The sequence below is a fragment of the Furipterus horrens genome, unplaced genomic scaffold (genome assembly GCF_987537825.1).
Source record: "Furipterus horrens unplaced genomic scaffold, mFurHor1.1.pri manual_scaffold_6, whole genome shotgun sequence".
Taxonomy (NCBI): Eukaryota; Metazoa; Chordata; class Mammalia; order Chiroptera; family Furipteridae; genus Furipterus; species Furipterus horrens.
The window spans coordinates 181,100,786-181,120,771 of record NW_028327176.1 but is presented as its reverse complement, the minus strand read 5'-3'; the positions used below and the strand labels follow the sequence as shown (position 1 = coordinate 181,120,771).

At 40.4% G+C, this 19,986-nt stretch overlaps 1 protein-coding gene across 1 annotated transcript; it reads right to left on the bottom strand.

The window, feature by feature from the left end:
* Positions 1-67: 67 nt before the first annotated feature.
* On the bottom strand, positions 68-18,211 carry LOC150007918 (nesprin-1-like). The gene is made up of 10 exons (XM_090280836.1): positions 18,102-18,211; positions 17,703-17,994; positions 16,682-16,854; positions 13,640-13,949; positions 12,326-12,490; positions 8,707-9,063; positions 4,676-4,812; positions 4,281-4,458; positions 3,672-3,854; positions 68-247 (listed from the first exon to the last, which is right to left on the bottom strand). The coding sequence occupies exons 1-10, from the start codon at positions 18,209-18,211 to the stop codon at positions 68-70; spliced, it is 2,085 nt and encodes a 694-aa protein (XP_090136962.1).
* Between the last annotated feature and the right edge of the window lie 1,775 nt (positions 18,212-19,986).

Below are 19,986 nucleotides of genomic sequence, written 5' to 3'. Positions count from 1 at the left end.
ATGACAGCATCATCTAATTCCGGGGCGCTCGGCAGCACCCGGACACACAGCGTACACAGGACGGGGATCAAGACATGGCCAGGCAGGCCCAGGGGCGCGTCACCTGCAGCTTCTGCTGTTCTCTCCTCTTTGCCGGCAGGCCATGCAGGCGGGTGCCGCTCTCACGCACCACCTTCTCCGTTTTGCTCAGCCAGTCCTGGATAGGCTCAGCACTCACTTCGAAGTCCTTCATTTGGATCTTCAGATTCTACAAGTGTCAGATAATATTAGGCGCACACACAAAACGTTTCATAGCAAGTGTGAAGTCTTTCACGTGGCATTCAGTCTGCCCTGTAGACCCCCTCCCCTTCTCCTCGCCCTGTTCCCAATACCTGGGACATCCTGTCCTCCACCTTGGCAGCTGCATAACTTTTGAACACCCTTTAAGAACTTTTTATAGACCCACTTATTAAAAAATATATTTTCTTTATTTTCAGAGAGAGCAGAAGGAAAGGAAAAAGAGAAGGAGAGAAACATTGATTGGTTGCCTCTCACACGTCCCCAACTGGGGACCTGGCCCACGACCCAGGCATGTGCCCTGACTGGAAATCAAACTGGCGACCTTTTCATTCACAGGCTGGCATTCAATCCACTGAGCCACACCAGCCAGGGCTGGACCTACTTTTTAAAAACAAAACTGTTCCCTAATTATCCAGTCCACTTCAGTCTTGGCTCCCACTTCTGTCACATTTGTTGTTTACCGTCACGCCCGCCACAGTCACCTCTGAGGGAGACGGGTAACTATGGGGATACTTTGGTAAATTAAAAGTACTTTAGGAATGTAAGATACCAAGAAAGCTCTGGGAGTATTCTACTCAAGTTTAAGCTTCATGAGGGCAGGAGTTTTGTTCTGTTTCATTCTCTGCTATATCCTAGAACAGTCCTTAGCCAACGGAAGGTGCTCAAAAGATATCTGTTGAATAACTAAATCAATTAATAAATTCAAGGCATTTCTATCTCCTTGCTACTGGAGACGCATGGGGTCACCAAAGGGCAAACTAAGGACCATGATCGGGAATATAATTCTGCAGAACCAAGGAGCAGAGCACAGGTGGTGTAGTCAGAAATACAATACAAAAACATTGGGTTCTTAGTCTAAGGAGGGAAGCCTCGGGGTCAGAGTGAGGGGCCTGGGAAACAGGAAGAAAGACAGCGTGATGCTAAGTCAGGCAACCCACTGTGTCCCTCATATCCTTCCTGTAATAAGCGTGTATAGGCCTCCCATTAAGTGTTCATTCTGCATGTTTTTCTAATTATTTCTCCCATGACTTCACGGACCACCCACAAACGCCTACGTTTATAGAATGCATTCATACAACACGTTAAGTCAGAATGCCTGGCTTTGAACCTTGTCTCTATCACTTCCTAGCTGTGAGAACTTGACAGATTATTTAACCACCGTTTGCCTTAATTCCCTCTTCTTCTACGGAATGGAAATAAGAGGGTTCCCACCTCAGAGGGTGGTTATGAGGATTAAATGTGTTAATATATACTAAGTGCTTACAACAGGGAACTGTTCACTATCGCTATTATCACAGCTCTACCCGCTCTTCTGAGCTCTGCACTCATCTGAACTGCTACATTCCTGGCCATTACTGCATGCATGTCTTGCAAACACATCATATTTAACATACATTAATTTGAATTAATTTTTGCTGTCCTCTCAGCTATATTCATGTCTCGATCAATGACATCACCATTTGTGCCATCTTCCAAACTACAAACAAAGGCCTCAGACGTAACTTTGTTTTCCTGGGCTCTTTATCAAATTAGTTACCAAATTCTGTTGTGTTTTGCCTCAGAGAGAAGTCTTCATCTATTATTGTTTCCTTAATTCGGGCCTTCATTTCTGTCATCTGGACCATTATGAAAGCTACTTATTGTTCCCCATTGTGGTCTACCATGTGGCCAGAGAGTTGGCACATTTATCTCCAGCTAAAAGACCTATAAGTTCCTCACTTAACCTTTCACAACTAGGATTTGAGAGAGAATTAAGCCCTCATCTCCTAACGCATCCTTTATATGCAATGAGTTAACCTCTCCCTTATGTGTCTAGAACGATATGGGTTATGTCCCATCCTTGGGAAAACTGAGAAAATAAATGCTGTTCTAGGGTTCAGATAAGGGACCTTGGCCATGAGTCAAGGTCAATTTGCTCAGAATATATGACAGTTCACTCTTTGGCCCTAATCTCCACCGCCGGTCTTATCTTTGTTACTCTTCCCCCCAAACTCTCTGTGGATGTCAAACTTCTCAAAGTCCCCTCCGAGGTGGCACTCATAACTCCCTGGGCCTGCACATCCAAGGCCTTCTACTTGAAACGCACATCAGCCTCCACAAATTAAAAGAATGTTTAGCCTTCGAGGTTCAGTTAAAATGTCACCTCTCTGAAAATCTTTCTGGCTTTGAGCGACTATCATATGCTGAACACTCTTGTATTATATTGTAATCATCTCTTTATATACTTTTATTTTCCTCTAGAAAGTGAGTTCTCTGAAAAGAGGAGAAAAATAATAAACCTCTTGTATTCCTGACATAGTGCCTGAAACATAATAGGCAATATTATGTATGTTTAACTTAGAAGGAAGGAAGGAAGGAAGGAAGGAAGGAAGGAAGGAAGGAAGGAAGGAAGGAAGGGAGAGAGGGAGGGAGGGAGGGAGGGAGACATGGAAAGTACGAAGGCAGGCTATTCCTGACCTATCCATTTACTCAACTTCTGGACATCTCTTGAACTAGAAAATCTTGCTGTCAATACTAGATGTACTACCCTCAGTAGCAAATGCTTCAGAGCTCAGACCGCATTGCGTTAACAATCTGTGCAGAGTTAAGGATAAATTTCTAGGCACCCCACAATGATTATCACTCCCTATTAAATGGAGGGTGCCTATCATGAGAGAATCGCCACCACCACAAAGGAGAACTGCAGGGTCCTGGGTTAGGAAAGAACTGAGGAAATACACACTTTCTCTTTCTAGTATTGATTCTCTATTGTTATTTTTTCCCACGGTCATCATCAAATCAAGTATCTGTTTTGCCAAGAAGTGTTGTTTTAAAAGGAAAAAATATTCTCCGTGTCTCTAAATTTTCCTGCAAGAGAAGAGCTGATACACGAAACAGATAGTTTCACAAGAAAAAAAATTGCATTGTGGCAGTAATTATGTTATGATTAAAATAAATTCAACTTATGTTGTCTCTAGATAAAATGAAATTGTATAAACGTTGTCTGTCTGTATACTCAGTTCCTAAAATCTACTGCTCGATATTTGCATTATTTATTCTCATCCATAGCATTTTGTAGCCTCACAGAGATATTTCTGTTCATTCTCCTAGAAAGATTTCTAAAATTAAGGGATTTCAAGTGAAAGATTAAGTGATATGCTTAAAATGAAAACCAGTTGCTCCTTATAGTCTACGATAATAGTCCCTACTATGCAAGCTACTTAATTCCTCAGCGAGCTTCTCACTTCGAACATTGAGCTGTTTCTGGGCGTTATCTGGTTATTTATCTATATTCAGAGAGGGATGACCAAAATCGTTGATAAGGGTACGTGGATCTATTGGCACTGTGGTTTAACTAATAACACCACCAACAAACAACGCAGAACGTGCCCACGTGGTTGCTTATACTATACCTCTAGGGCAGATTCCTTCTGGTGAAGATTTGAATGAAAATTTTTCCAATCCTCTTTTGCATTTGCCATTTTGGCCTGGATACCATTGGCTTTCTCTTTGGTCAAGAGAGTACTCAGAAGTTCCCCTTTCGATAGCATCACGTTTAGTTTGTATTGTCCATTTTCACTTTCCGAGGAAAACTCCTGTAAGGAAGAACGTAAGACTAGGCATCATAAGGCACTCTCTGCTTTAAAATACACTGGTTTTCCTACTTCTGTCTCAATAAAACCAGAGAGAAGGAATTAACTTTGTATTGTATATATCAGGTGACTCAGACTCTTACTGTATGTGATAAAAATTAAAGGAGAAACTGCTTAGAGCGCTCAGATACCGGGCCTGTCACACAGGAAGAGCTTTTATTATTTCCTAAATCCCTATTAGTGTATGTAAAATGTATTTATACACATGGACTAGTTTCTCTTCATGTATACAATCAATTGTTTCAAGCAGGGATTTCTTTGAAATTTGGGTTTCTTAAGCAACATTTTAACATGCTTCTAAAATGATCTAGAGGCCCCTCTTTAATTCATTTAGGCTCCATCCACAGAATTAATTAATAACACTCTTACCTGTATTTTCTGAAGACTTGTTGAAACTTCACCAATATTTTGAGGTATATCAAAACATTTGGCGGTAGTGATTTTTGCATTAACCAGCCACTGTTGGAAATCCTTGACGGCTCTTCGAAATCTTTGCTGTAAAATATGTTCTTTATTCTGACAGCCCTTGGATGCTTGCAAACAAAGACTGAATCCAGGATTGGAAGCATTTAATGAGAGGGAGGAAATGATAAAGGAGATTAAAATGTTTGCTAGAATCAACAATTCTTAGAGTATGCATTCATGTCATTTAGTAATGTATTTAATGATTAATATTAATATTTAAATCACACCTTAGCATATACAAACCTCTAGCTTCTTATTTGTATGAAAAGATTTTCCATACCAATAAGGTTCATGCTCACCAATTATATTCTTTAATCAAGGCAGAAACTTTTCCACAGTATGTACTCAGGTCTCTGGAAAATCGACAGAGTTCTTTCAGCTGAGACTTGAGATCCTGTGTCTTGGGCTCTGCTTTTTGCAGAGCATCCAGTATCTCCTATTCAGAAATAACAAGACAGAGGGGTAAGCATTTGAATTACACAATTTTCACAGCTTCATACTATAGATGCATAAATCATATTTTAAATTATTAGTGATGGAAGACCCAACACAGATTCGGTAAGGAAATGAGGCCTATTTTCAGGATTCCTCCATGGCAAGTAATACCACACAACTAATTTGTATCTTTTTCTAGCCACGGATAGGCACTCTAGCACAAAATGTTGTCAAAAGTCAAATGATCAAGTGGTCAAATAACTTAAAGTAGGATGAGAAAAAGAAGAGAAAGTAGCCTAAATTGTTTAAGACCAGTCTGACTAGACCTTTAGAAGATATGTATATTGTTTAAAAGGAAAGAGAAATCATTTCGAAGCAAAGCAACACTTTTTTTGCTACATATATTGTAGCAATTGATTTTAAAATCAATTTAAGAGCATATAAAGTTAACTTTCACATTAAAAAATTCTTATAATCCACAGGTTTGATTGAAGCAGTAATTCATCTATTTCATAGTTTCATTCATATAGTCACCAAATATTCGCTAAATGCCTGCCATGTGCCAACCATTTTGCTGAATTCTGGGACACGCCCCCAACATGAGTAAAGGTATGAAGCACGTGAATAATCACAGTTCTTTGAATAGCTAATCCAAAATAAAGTCTTGGGACTTGACAAGTACACCTCTGAAATTAAGGCCATGGTCCACAGTTACACAAAGGATTGTCACACAAGGAGCAAATGACACGCTGGGTGTCAAATACTCACACCACTTCTGGCACATGGATTAGTGCCTTATGAGTAAAATTAGCAAGTAAACGACTCTCATAAATTTAAATGGGAGTGTGTGGATAATGTTATTACCAAGGTGAATAATACTAATAATAATAATAATTAAAGAGGAGGGGCAAGAAGACGAGTAACTACTGAGAGAGCTGTTGCCGTTACTATTTTGATTCTCAGAGATATTTATCATGAGATGGCCTAGATTTGTAGGAAAACCACGCCTCTCAACAAACCAGGTCTGTGTTTCACTCCTCATCCCAGTAAACGGCGCCACTATCTTCCACCTGATCGAAATCAGAATGCTAGGTATCACCTTGGCCTCACCTGTTTCCCTTCTCTCTCCATGCAAGAGCTAAGGAGGTCTGGACTGCCCTGAGTCTTAGAGAGCTCTTTTAGCCAGCTGCCTTTGCACCTTGACTCTCACAGCCTCCATTTACTCCTTGGTCATTTCTTTCCAGAATGGCACAATAGCCTCTTCATTTGAATCCTGTTCTCTAATTTTCTGTCCTGAGTCTTCTTGTTCCTGAGTAATTTTGTACCCTGGTGCCATTCCTCATCTCACAGATCTGGTCAGTGTGTAACTATCCCTCAAGGCTCAGCTCACAGAACATCTCCCCTAAGGACGCCCTGCCCTCTTTCTCACCTCCTAGGACCCATTGAAGCCACACAGCCACCTCTGGGCTCTCATTGCTGTTGTGCTCCCACTGGTTTTGAACCTGTTGGCCGTTCCACCTTGACCGTGGCTCTGAGAGGGGGGACAGTGTTCTCTTAGCTTTAAACTTCTTTATTTAGCTGAGTGCCAGGCTAAAGGCATCTCAAATATTTTCATTTACAAAATTCACAAATAATACTGAGAAAGTTTCTCTCTGAAATGCCAACTGTTAAACTAGTAATTACTATTTTACATCATACTGTATATTTTATTTAAGGAAGAGCATTATAAGAACCAAAGAAATTTCCCAAAGAAGTAAATGAAAAACCCCAGAGATTCAAATGAGTCTCTTATCCATTAAGTGCTATCAAAAGTGAAAAGTTTTGACCAAAAGTTTACACTATTTTTTTTAATTCATCATAAATTAAAGCATATTATTAGACTCTTCATCATATAAATATCAAGTTATATACGTCAGTTTCAGTTAAGTCCTGGAATGTATTTTTCTCCCTTAGAGGCTATGCAGGTTAAGAAAACTGCTAAAAGTGCAACATGAATTGCCCATGGATATTGAGAAATGAGTTTTGCAAACAAGAAATTTTTGTGACATGATTTATATAGTTTATAGGTAATAATCCATTTTTATTTTTTAAAAGGGTTCTTGAGTATCGGCATTTAAGTGCAGAAGAGAAAGTAAATGCCTGCAAAGGCTCATTATTATTAATTATGATTGCTAACAATGACAAGCCCTTCCTACCAGCAAAACAAGCCACACTAAGCAAATTCATTATTTTGTAAAACTTTCTTACGCATTCATTGTAATGGGAGTATTAGCTCCATTTTTTTTAAAAATTAAAAAATTATTCTCAGCTTTATTGAGATATGATTGACATATAACATTGTATAAGGTGTAAAACTAATGGCTTTAGTACATTTATATATTGCAAATGATTACCACCATAGCATCATTAGCTAGCACCTTTATCCCATCACATAATTATAATTTCCTTCTTATTATCCCCATTTTTAGATAAAATGACATTATTCAAATAAGAAAATTTGAGTATTTAGAGATAATGTAGTATTGTCATCAAAAGCATGAGCTCCGGAGCCAAATCTGGAACTAGGTCTAAGCAGGGGCTGTGATCTTTGAATTGTTCATACTGTTAAAAGCCTATATTTACTTTTGCATTACGTTTTTGTAGGCCTCACTTATTATCTTCACAAATAGTATCAGTATTTAAAAATAATGATAGCTAAGTATAGTAATAGAATGCTAATATAATTTAAACACCGCCCAATCTTTTAAAAGCATCACCCATATTAATAGTAGCAAAAGGAAGAGAAACAAAATAGAAGTAAAACATAACAGATTTTTTGATATCAGAGTGAATAGTACTGACCACGTGAAATAACTACCAACTTTCTTGTCCCTGTTTTACGGAACAAACAGCCTTCTACACCTTATTCTGTCTGGTACTTAAGCCTAAAGGACAAGAAGGGCATCAGAAAAATATATATATATATAACCTAGAAACATTATAAATAAATAGCATAAAAAGATGATTATAAAGTTTTCCTTTGTGGTGTGCGATATTTGTTTCAAATACTTGACGGAAAACAAGACAACGTTGGAAATACTACATGAGTTTTTTACTGGCTGGAGCTATTTTGAAATGGTTATAACATAAATAGACAAAGAAGTTTACTAAAACTTCCTTTTAAGGGTATCCATGATACAGAGCATTATTAAACAGCAAATATCGAAAAAAAGTCTTTCCAAATAGTATTTAACAGGGAAGAGAGAAAGAGGACCTCAAGCTTCTACCCATTCTTCACTCTCCCTTTTATGCTTCCCTTTCTCTCGCTCTGAAAGAGCTGCCATTAGTTAAAAAAAAAAAAAAAATGTCCGGAAAGCAACCCATGAGCATGACATAGGAGTTCTGAGAACGGGTTGATTCAAGCGCAGCTGTCAAAACTACACAGAAAAGCTAATCGGGGTGAAAAGTGTTAGTTGTGTTTTAGGAGATTATCGAATGTTTCTTTCAAAGCTGTACATTCAATCATTTAATTGTCAGAAATCATTCACTGGCAGGAGGACCGTTATGAGTCTCCGTGTGTGTACGCCTCCAGCCACAGGCCGTGTTTCAGACTGAATGGCGGAACGCAGTATTACAAACTCTTACACCATAAGAATGGAAGTAGAACGTTTCCACGAACAATAACTGTTCTCTATGGCACCTAATAGCTTCTCTCCTCTCTGTTTATTTTTGCAATACTTTGACTTATGAGAAAAGGAAACAGATCAGATTTGCAAATTTAATTAGAAACACTTATTCCTTTCAAGTCTGGCTGTTGTGTGGTTTTCGTTAGCAAGGATTTTTCTTTTGTAGCAACAATGAGAACCAAACCCAATTTTTAGCACAGCCACCAAGAGAAAACAGGAAGCTGACTTACTCGTCCTTTCTTCCAGCACTCCACTATCTCCTTGTCTGTGTTCTTGCCTTCCAGGGCAGCTAACTGCTGAGCCCAAGATGTCAGAAGGGCGCTGAACTGCTCCAGGGCCTGCTCCAGGTCGGCCACTTGGCCCGAGAACTCCTGCTCCGACAGGGCCATCTGGCTGACCAGGCTCTCGAGGCTGGTTTGTGCGCGCAGCGCGCTGTCTTCCCACTGCTTCCAGTCCGCGCGCAGGGCCTGCATCTCCGAGTCCATGAGCTCACACCCTCCGGCCGTTGTATTCTGTTTCACTGCAGGAGCCAGTGTCTCCACTCTGCTGAGGCGGCTGGCCCCGGTCTCTCTGGAATCCATCAGCTCCTGGGATGGAATGTCACCATGGTAACCGAGGAGGCTGAGTCACAGCAAGTTTCCAAATATGTACAGAGGGGGACCCTGTCCTGCTGGGAAGTTTTAGCAAGTGTGCCACAGCGAACCAGAATCAATCCGCCCACCCACCCCTAAGTTATAATAGCAGAGAATTCTCATCCTGAGCTCCAAGGCTTGTGGCGAAAATAAACTGGAAATCCCAAACATCCTGAAACAGAACGAAACAGGCCCCCTGAAATCTGGCATTGTTTGAGTATGCGAAACTGTTTTGGCAGTGACTTAAATAGTTGTTCCTATAAATACGAAGATCCATACTTCTCCCTAAATCAACGGTTTTCAACCTTTTTTAAATCTCACGGCACACATAAACTAATTACTAAAATTCTGTGGCACACCAAAAGATATATTTCTAGCTGATCTGACAAGAAAATACATATAATTTTGATTCATTCACACCAGATGGCTAATGTTGGGTTGGTTGTTGTCATTTTTTTAATTTGGCGATCTATGGGGGAAGAGGTCAGTGCCCCTGACTAAATAGTCAAGTGTTGCATGTTTAAAAAATTCTTGCGACATACGCACTGAAAATCGCTGCTCTCAATTGACGGGCAAGGGAACAAGGATTGCGGCAGGGCTGTGCTTTGCCCGGGGCCTCTATCCTATTTTCTGTCTAATATTAGATTTAAGTACTTACAGTTTGCTTTTATGAGCGGTTTACAATTTGGAATTCAGACAATATCAATTCTCAGCAGTAAGTTCCTCAATATACTCTCTCATGCATCATTCCAGTTTTCCTTGGCATTAAAATGGGGCATTTCAATATCTGCAATCACTAACTCCACTCATCCAGATTTTTTTAAAAAATTTAAATGATCATTTTAAAGTGTTTTGAAATGGCTTTCCCATGTATTCCCTTGTCTCGTATTTAAAGTCTTTAAAAATATTATATGAACATACCCACGTATGCACACACACAGACCCTCACACAGACACGTTTGGCTTTGAAGTCACCTGTTCTCAGCGGTCACTCCCTGGGGTGGACGGTGATGACACCGAAGGACATAGGAGGTACTTAATGATTTCCTCCAGGGTTTCTCTTCACCCCCACACCAGCCTACATTCTGGCCTGACCTGAACTTACGAGAGGTTCGCTTTCCCCTTCCCAAATTCCAATTTTTTTCTATTAGCAATGTCTCCTACATTCCCTATTTTTTTTTTTGAAGTATTTTATTAAAAAAAATTCTTTTTAAGCATTTGGCAGCCCAAGAAGCAACCTGGTAAAGGAATTGTCTTAATCTTCTTATATCAGCCTCTCAAACCTCTCTGCCATCTCTGATTCTACCCTACCATTCACTCCCAAAGCCACGTAATCGGTCTGTCCCCTCCCCTGGCTGTCGAAATACCTCTCAGTGGCTGCCAAATAGCCTAACTGCCAAGTCCAGAGGGCACTTTTGAGCCTCCTCTTTAACAACTGCTTCTTGCTGCTTCTGTGATAGGGACCCCCTTCTCCACCAGGAGCTTTGATGGCACCACATCTTCCTGGTCCTCCTCTTACTATTTCTCTTTTTCTCTCTCTCCTTCACAAATGCTATTCTGTGGCCCCTTAACTACAGATAGTTTGCCTTATGCATAGGTGTTGGTGTCACTCGCTCTGGTGGTTTCTGCCACAGATTATATGCTGACCATTCCAGTTCTCTGTCATTGATCCAGTCTCCTGACCTGAGAATCAGGCTTGAACGCTCACCTGTCTCCTAGACATCAGCACTCCATCTGTCCACCACTGGACTCCTCATTTCTCCCTCTGTACGCAACCCGTCTCCTCTGCCTGTTCTTGCCTTTCTCAGATGTACATAGCTTTCATGACTCTCGGTAATGTCTTGATCATCACTCTTGACTTTATGTGCATTACCACTCCGTTCAGAGCCGATTAAATCACCCATTTACCAAATTCATTGGATTTTCTCATTGAGGCATTCTATGTGTCCAGTGTGATGCAAAATGCTTGGTGTGCATGATCTAATTTAGTCCTCAAAACTACTTTATGAGGCCGGATACTATAGTTATTCTTATTTTACCAGTTAAGACCTTGAGGCTTGTGACACCACGTGACTTGCCCAAAGACACAGGGTAACAATCTGTAGAAGCAGGATACTGCCCTGGGTTTTTGACTCCAGGGCCTGAACTCTAAATGTATAGTGAGCTGTCATTACACTTACTGTACTATTTCACAAACATCAGTTTGCACATCATCATTCCCTACTACACTGGGAGTGCCCTGAGGGGTTCACAACACTGGCTGAACAGTGGATGGATGGATGAACACATTAAGGTATTACTGAGAAATTTGTCAAAGAACTACTTTAAAGGATCACATAGATAATAAAACTTAGAATGTGCCTTTATGTTATTTCATTTAAAACCTGCACAATCACTGTAAGATTTAAATAAGATAAGCCCTTAGAAGTAAATCTTCAAAATGTAATTATTACTGTTATTACTGTTATCATCATCTATTGCTTTCATGATGTTTGGATCTAATGTCCAGAGATTAGAGTACAATCTGAGTCTTAAATTCCTGACCAGTTACACTACTGATACCCAACATTTCCTCATCTAACTAATGATTAAGGATTTCATTATTGCTTAATTTTTAGATTAAAATCTATTACTTTCCACACAAAGGAAATTATTGCAATGTAATATTCAAACCACTAGAAATAATTAAAAGTTACTAAGATCTCTAGTTCTCTGAGTTATTTGATTTTTTATTTTTTATTTTTTTTGCTTTAAGTTGCCCTCATGGGTGATAATATTAATATCCCTTGAAGTGCTGACTTCCATTATGCTGTTGTAGTGTCAGCTAAGAAAGCAGAATAAAACATCTAGAATGACATTTCCAAGTCATTGTACAAAAACCTTTCTCTAAGTTACTATGTATAAACTTTTCTTCTTCTGTTCTGGAAAATAATATCCAGTTCTTTCAGTGCTCCAGGCTGGCATATATTTTGTATCTCTAATACCACAGCAATAAGCACATTTGCATGAAGAAGCATTCACAAACAGAGTTTCATTTTGCTCAAGTATAGAGTGTTTTGAATTCCTTTCTTTTCTCTTATTTATGTTTAAAATTCATGGGGTGCAAGATAATAAACACCAACAACAGTAAGGAAACATTTTAAATAACAGAATCTAATCTATAGAATACAGCAAGAACCAGTGAAACAGTGGTTATAACATCTGTCCGTTTTCTGACCTTAATTTTAGACAGCTTTTGCTGGGTGGCTGATGAATCTCCAGACATATCTGACCACCGGTGAAGTTCTTCCTTGGCCGAATGGAGCCAGTCTGTGAATTCCTGCACAGCATCTAAGTACATAAGATGGTCCTTCACAACCTCTTCCACTCTCCTCATTTTCTCCTAGAAAACAAACAGGCTACGTTAGCAGTAGTCACTATTGAGAATATGAAATCATATGAGGCAACCGTCTGATATTGGTCTTCTAATGATCTCGGAAGACTTCATTCTTGCTCTTGAATATTCTCTATGTTTAATATCTTAAAGTGAAAATATCAAACCTTAATTAGACTAAAAGACTTGGAGGACAAAACCATTTTCCTATAATTTTACTTTTTGCTTAGCTTTGCATAAGAATCTATGCTTAATAGATGTTGACAAACATCCCTCATTAATCCTCTTATTAATAATTATTATAACTATTCTTATTATTTAAGAAATTATTTGTGTTGGATTTATATAAAATATTGAGCTCAGCATGTTAAATGCTTTTGCTCATTTCATCCTTACATCAGCTCTGTTATCACCATTTTACAGGAAAGGGGGCTTACAGAGTTTACAGAGGTCAAGTAATGTGCCCAAAGTCATGCATTCAAAAAGTGACAAAGTCAGAATTCAAATTTATGTCCTTTTGATTTTTATTTTAAACACTACCGAAATAAAAATGAAGAAAAGCAAACGCATGTTAATAATTGTTAATAATGCAGAGATGTTTCCCAAAAGAAAAACTAAAAAAGTGGAAAAAAAATTCTCCCTTCCTTTCTTTAACATTGTCCCAAATATACAAAAGAAATTGTGACAGGGAGTAACAATTCAGATAGAAAATTGGAAAATATCTTCATATTACATGAAGGAGCCTATAGCTTTAAGAAAGGAAAAACATAGTTTTTGCTAAGATGAGAAACAAACACACTCTTTTGTACATGACTGAAATCTGGGAGGTAAATAGACTTGCATTTACTACAATAAATACAAGGAGCAGCAGAAGACAGAGAAGTTTTAAACACTGATATTTGAGGCTCAACAATTTTACCAGAAAATGGGTTGTCTGACATTCTCAGCAGAGAAAATCATAAAATTAAGAATAAAAAATAATCCCAAGAATGCAGAAAGGAAAAATTCATGGTCATCCAGAAGTGAGAAATTATCTTTATATAATATCTGTTTACTAAATATACTAATAGTTCCAGACAGCCAATTCCCTAATAATTCAACTGACAGGGTGTTCTTTACCTGAGCCTTGAAGTTTTTTCTTCACTAGAAAGTACTAACCTTGGCAACGGTCATTATATCATTAAACTGTGTTTTCAGTTCCTCTTGAGCTGTTTCCTTGAAAGACTCATCCTCCGTCTTCTGGTAGAGCTCCCTGGACTTGGCAGTGAGGCGGTGCAGGGCTGCGGCGTGATCTTCGCCTTCCAAGACGATGGACTGAAAGTGGTCCAGGAGGGAAAACTTCTCTTTCAGACCTGGCTGCGGTTTCAAGGGATGTTCCACTTTTTGATCCACTGATTCCATCCACTGCTCCAACTGGTTTTTCCACTCTAGATAGTCATTCCATTGGCTAATCACAGACTCTAAAGTGCTAGAATATTAAAATAAGTTATTTTGGCATTGCTACTAGAAACCAATTAGGAGGGAATTGCATCCATGCAAGCTGTCTTTCTTTCTTTTTGGTGCCAATTTTAAAGAGTTTTATTTAGGACATTGCATCTTCTGCTTTACAATACAGCGCTTACGAAGAGCATTAGTTACTTGCCCTGGGCACATATTCTATATTCGAGCATCAAGAATGCTTAGTTATTTGCTATACAGCCGCTCAACTTTGAAAACTGCCATGGAATTTGCTACAAATTTGGGTCCTTCAATATTTTGTGGGGAACGATGCTAAATCTATGTTCAAGGCTGGCTTAATCAGCCTCTTCAATACTGCACGGTGTACTGTAAGTGGTGAAGACGCCGCTTTTAAGTGCAGGGAGAAACTGCTTCTCTGACCCACGGCACAGTTTCTTCAAACGGAAGTGAAGCTATGTCAAAATTTAAGCAAGATGTCGTCATTCAAGCAATTCCAAATGTAACTGTCCGAAATAAATAAGCAAATTTTTATGTGTTATGTTGTTAAAAATCAGCACTGGGGCATCCATTAGACTTTATTTAACATGATTCAACTCTTAAATTTTCTTGGGCTCAGTTTATCTTATTAAAATCAGATAGCAATTACTTATTGACCAGAATTTAAAATCTAGGGTACTCTTCCTGGCTAAATAGTATCATTAGATTGAGTTTCACTTAGGGATATATATTCACAATGTTTAATGTTGAATGTATGAAGCAATGAAGGCCAAATATATTTATGATATAAGAAATATAATAAACAATGTAATAGTCATCCAAATAGCACTCCAGGTAGTCAAGTAAAAGGCTCTCCAGGCTGGCCTTTTACAACTTGAAAGTATTCAGCCTTAAAACTATTCTAAATTCATTTTCCGTCCCTCCTCTCAGCCTCCTTTGCAAACAATCCTATAATCCTGGAATTACATCTGTGGGAAATGCACTTCTAGCACGTTCTCAAATTGTTTTTATTTATTTATTTTTGCATCAGTGGGAACCTTAACATACATGCCAAAGGTCTCATCTTTTCTTCAAAGAGTTTTCTAGAAACTCCAAATAAATCCCACCTCCCCACGCCCTGTATTCTCGTAGGTTCACAGCGTCTACGTCGCCGTGGATAGTTGCAGAGTCTGTTTTGTTTTGTGGTGAATTTTAATCTTTTATTTATCTATTGATTTTGATCAGAGTGAGCACTCACTTCTTTGGTGGTCTAGCAGTGTATATAACCTTCAGAATATGGCTCCTGGAAGGCATTTTCATGTAATTCTGACAGACGGCCATTTGTCCAACAAGCCAGCCAGATTATCTGCGGACACTCTGACACAATATGAGTCAGACTTTTTCTGGAATGTACCCTAATCCCAGCCTCCCAGCACTTACAGGGTAATAAGTACTTTGTGCCATTATTTTAGCACAGCAGTTTGAACATTACGATTGCTCAATAGGTAGCTGTCAAGTTTAATTTCTTGCTGAAAGAGAGGAACGAAGGATTTGAATCTACTTTTTGTATTTAATCTTTTATTCCAATATCTGAAAAATATTCACCCATATTCCTGTTCCCTTTTATGGAGCTGGCCCATTGCCACACATTGGGAAGTCTGGTCCACAATATAGAAAATAGAACCATGGGATCTGATGTTTTTTCTTTGCTGACCATTTTGAGTTATTACTAAGATTAAAAATCTTGCCAACTTTTGAAGTCACTACCAATGCTCCATATTAAAGGGGAAAAGGAACCAAAACAAAACACAACCTCCCAAATTTTAGTTGAAATCATGGTTCATCTTTACATTACGACGGATAATTGCAGGGTTTGTTCTTTTTTGTTTTGTGATAAAATTTAATCTTTTATTCATCTATTTATTTTGATCATAGTGAGCACACACTTCTTTCGTGGTCTAATAGTATATATAACCTTTACAATATGACTCCTGGGAGGTATTTTCATATAATTCTGACAGACAGTCATTTGTCCAACAAGCGAGCCAGATTATCTGCAGATACCCTGGGAAGAGGGGGGAAGGGGAAAATCTTCCACTCCTAAATATGACTGCAACACCACCACTGAGGGCAACAGTCATATCTTGCCTATTTTCTCAGCAGCCCCTGTGAGTGCTTCTCAACAGGGACTCCCCCAGGGATCCTGGGTGGGCTGATGGTTGCTTGTGTGAGAATGTCTCATGCATTGAAGGACAATACCTCTCCTGGCCTCAGTCACAAAATGGCATGGATGCCCCATCCCTGTGAAAATCACCAACCCCCTCAGCCACATTTCTATGACCCCCATGTGGATAATATTACTATGGGTTGAGGAAAAGATGTATCCTGAAGCTCCACAGTTGCCAACAACTTAATTCCCCTTATGTTTCTTTAAAAAGTGAAAAACATATTAAAGTTATCCAAAACCACATATCCTTGCTTTAATGAATTGGAAGGGTGTATTTCACGGAGCCCATGTTGTGTGCAAAATTCCATGAGAGCTATTATGGGAGATGTAGATATTACGAACACACGCGCAAGCTAACAAATAAAGACCAGTGTCTGCCATTACAGAACGTGAAATCTAGGCAAAGACAGGCAAGCACACAACTAACTAAAATAGTACGCCTAGGCACTGTCCCACAGGACAGCCTCGGCACGGTCCCTCATTTTACTAAGCCACTAGGCTCGACGTAGGTAAATAAACCCTAGAAATGGGCTCCGTACCTCTGGGCACGGACGGATAAGCTCATGACGTCGGCCCACACATCGGTGAGGGTCTGCAGCTGAGTCTGAATCTCCTTCTGACCTTCTTTGTTGCTACTTTTCAAGGCCTGCTCCCCTTTGCCAATGGCCATATTCAATTTAACTTCCCCTTCGCCTTTCATCAGGAGAATATCCTATCAAAGAAGAGTGAATACATATCAGTAGAAATATTAAAGCTTTCTGATACTTTAAAAAGCAATTGTTTCCCAGGAGAATCGCGGTAGGTAATACCTCACCCACGTTAAAATGAAAACAGCAACGGCAAAGTCTAGACCCTACTGCAGTCGAATACTTGACTGAAATAGTACGGTGCATATCTGGGAGTCTGCGAATAAAGATTAACTCCAATTTAAATTCTTGGAAAACTCTGGGCTACTTGCCTAGGCATTATAACTTAACTGAAATTTAGTTTCAGAGTCACAAAGAAATTATTTTGAAAGTGAAAGCACGCTGGTCAATAACCTCACGATCCCTTACCTTCATCGCCTGGCTAACTCCTGCCTTCAAGGTCACGGTCACTGACTGCAGTCGGGGCAGGTGGCCTCCTTTGTCGTTCCCACTCATGGCTGCTGGCTTCAGCCATGGTCCCTACGTGCCCGTTGTACTGCAACCAACAACCTACAGGCGGCCTCTCCCACTGACTTGAACTCCTAGAAAGCCCGCACTAATCGTTATCTTTACCTGCCCAGCACCTGCATAGGGCTTGGAGTAAAGTAGGTATTTATTTCGTAACGTTTGCCAGATATTTACTAAATAAAATTTAAATTCCTTTAATGCTATTAAAACAAAAATATTCCTCTCCTTCACAAAGAGGAAAAGTGATCCCCTCCAAATCCTTTCTACGGAGTGTCTCCATTTCGCCCACATAACCCTCATTGAGAGAGAGAGGCGCACAGAATGAATCGGACCCAACTCAAACATTTGTGAACCTGATCAAGCCAGACTTCAGGCACAGTGGCCGTCAGGCCGGCGCCGTAGGTACCTGTATTTGTAACAACCGCTTCTCCAAGGCGGCCTTGCCTCCGATGGTGCGGTCTGCCAGGGCCAGTCTGTCCTGCGCATCCTTCACCCAGGCCCACGTGCTCTGCAGCGCCTCCTCCAGGGCTTCGTGCTCCTGCAGCACCACCTGGAGGCTCCGGAGCTTCTCTTTGGTCATCCTGACCAAGTTCTGGTATCTGGTGAGGAGCTGAGAGCACAGGCGCCCTTCTTGCCCGGCCCCGTGGCCTTCCTCACCGAGACGCTGCCCTCTCTGGGAGAGCTTATCAAGAAACTCTCTAAAGAAAGCAGAAATAAAAAAATAAAAAAGAGCTCCGACAGTCTGGAGTGCCGGGGGGTGACAGATGATTGTTGATATTGGATCGGTCACCAGACGAGAGCTCACAGCTGACATGCCTTTAAAAATGGAGAGCCTGGGGACGGCCCTGGCCCCCTGCTTCTCCTGCGGTTCCTGCAAACGGAGTTCATGCACATCAGGGACACGAGGCAGGCCATGCTGTGCCTAGATCCAAGCCCCGTGTATACAACTAGAAAGTCACTTCGGAAAGAGGCCCAGCCCCTCCCAGTCCTGGTTAAGGCTCTAATCATGACCAGCTTGCTGATATGCCCCCGGACACTGCTGTTTATACATACACGGAGGGGCCTCCTCTGCGAGCACCCTTCTGCTCTCCTCTGCTTCTCTTCTAGCCGCCCCTTTCAGAGCTCAGCACAGGCACCACGTCCCCAGGAAGCATCGTGGGGACTCTGGAGAGGGTGGGGCGGGCAGGGCTCCTCCTCTGGGTGCCTTTTGCCACCTCCTACACCCTGTCTGTCTCAATCCACAAGGCTTGGGCTTTCTAGACGCCCAGGTTATTAAAATCATCTCAGGTGCCCAGGACCCAACACAATCTTTGGCAGAGATAAAATGCAAAATCAAAGAATTCTTTCCAAAGGCCATTGTATGCGTGCTTATGGGTGTCACTCTTTGATCTCAGGTGCCTGGCTCATCTCAGTGTGGAGTTATGCTAATTAGCTCAAGGGAAAATGTAATCACATGCGGCTGGGTTGGGCTTCATCCTGCTGCACAAGTTCTGCATTCAGATCGGCACCTCTCTCAGGAGATTCCTGGAACACCGGGAGGGAGAATGTAGATGTCTGGACACCAACTAGCGTGAGTGTGGGACACAGGACACAGTCTGCCTCCTACACGGTCTCTCTCTCTCTCTCTTTTCTTTTCTGAGCAGCTACTATGTAAATAGCATCCCGTGGGCCTCTGTGAGATATATGTGATGTACACAATATTGTATCTGCTCTAAAACACACATTTTATTCTTGGAATCTGATAGGACAAGAAGGTGGCATAAGCAATGATGTGAGTTAAATGATAATTCAAGAGAACAGATACTATTAACAAGTGGTATTCCAAGAAGAATTGCTTAACGGATGATAAAAATTCAATGAGTCTCAAGTCTTGGGTACTTGTAAAAACTATAGAGGACCACTGTTACCCCCCCGCCCAAGATGTGTGTACTGGAAATATTATAATATAAAACAAAAACAGCAAGCAAGTGACAGAATTCAAGAGACACAGCTGGAGCCCCTGGGTGACCAGCCCCGGGATTGTCCAGAGAAGTAGCAAATTAGAAGGAACCTGGGAGCAAACACACTAAGGACTCAGCATCTGATTATGGAATATCCGAGAGTAACAGCTCAAGAAGAATGTGTAAAGTTATTTCAAAGGTTTGGAAGGAGGAGAGAAGTAGGTCTGGTCATGTTATATTGTATCTAGAGAATATCCAAGATTTTAAAAAGCAAAAAGTGAAGTGTAACTTTCAGAAAGTTATATAATTAGAATGGTGCTACTATTCTGTTAAGTCAGCAAATATTTTCTTGTCTCTTTTTTTTTTGGGGGGGACATTATACTAGACAGTGGGACTATACAGATAATAAAGGCTTGATAGTCCCTGGCCTTGAGGAGCTCACTGTAGGGGGTTGGGGTATGTAGAACCAACAAAAGTGTTTACCCCATGGTAAGGGTTCCCAAGGATGGGACCAGAGCATCGCAGGGAAATTTTACGATAGTCATAAAAGATGCACACCAACAATAGTTGTCAATATGAGTTCAAACTGTGCACTTGTTTTCATGTTTGTTCTTCAAGACTAGGAAGAGTCTGCATGTTTGACCAAAAAGAAGGCTCCGTGGAAACAGGGGATGAGTAAAATCTGAATTGGGCAATTTTTGCTCAATCAAGCCCTGTTGCTGATTTGTCTGATTAATCGGGCTGGGTGTT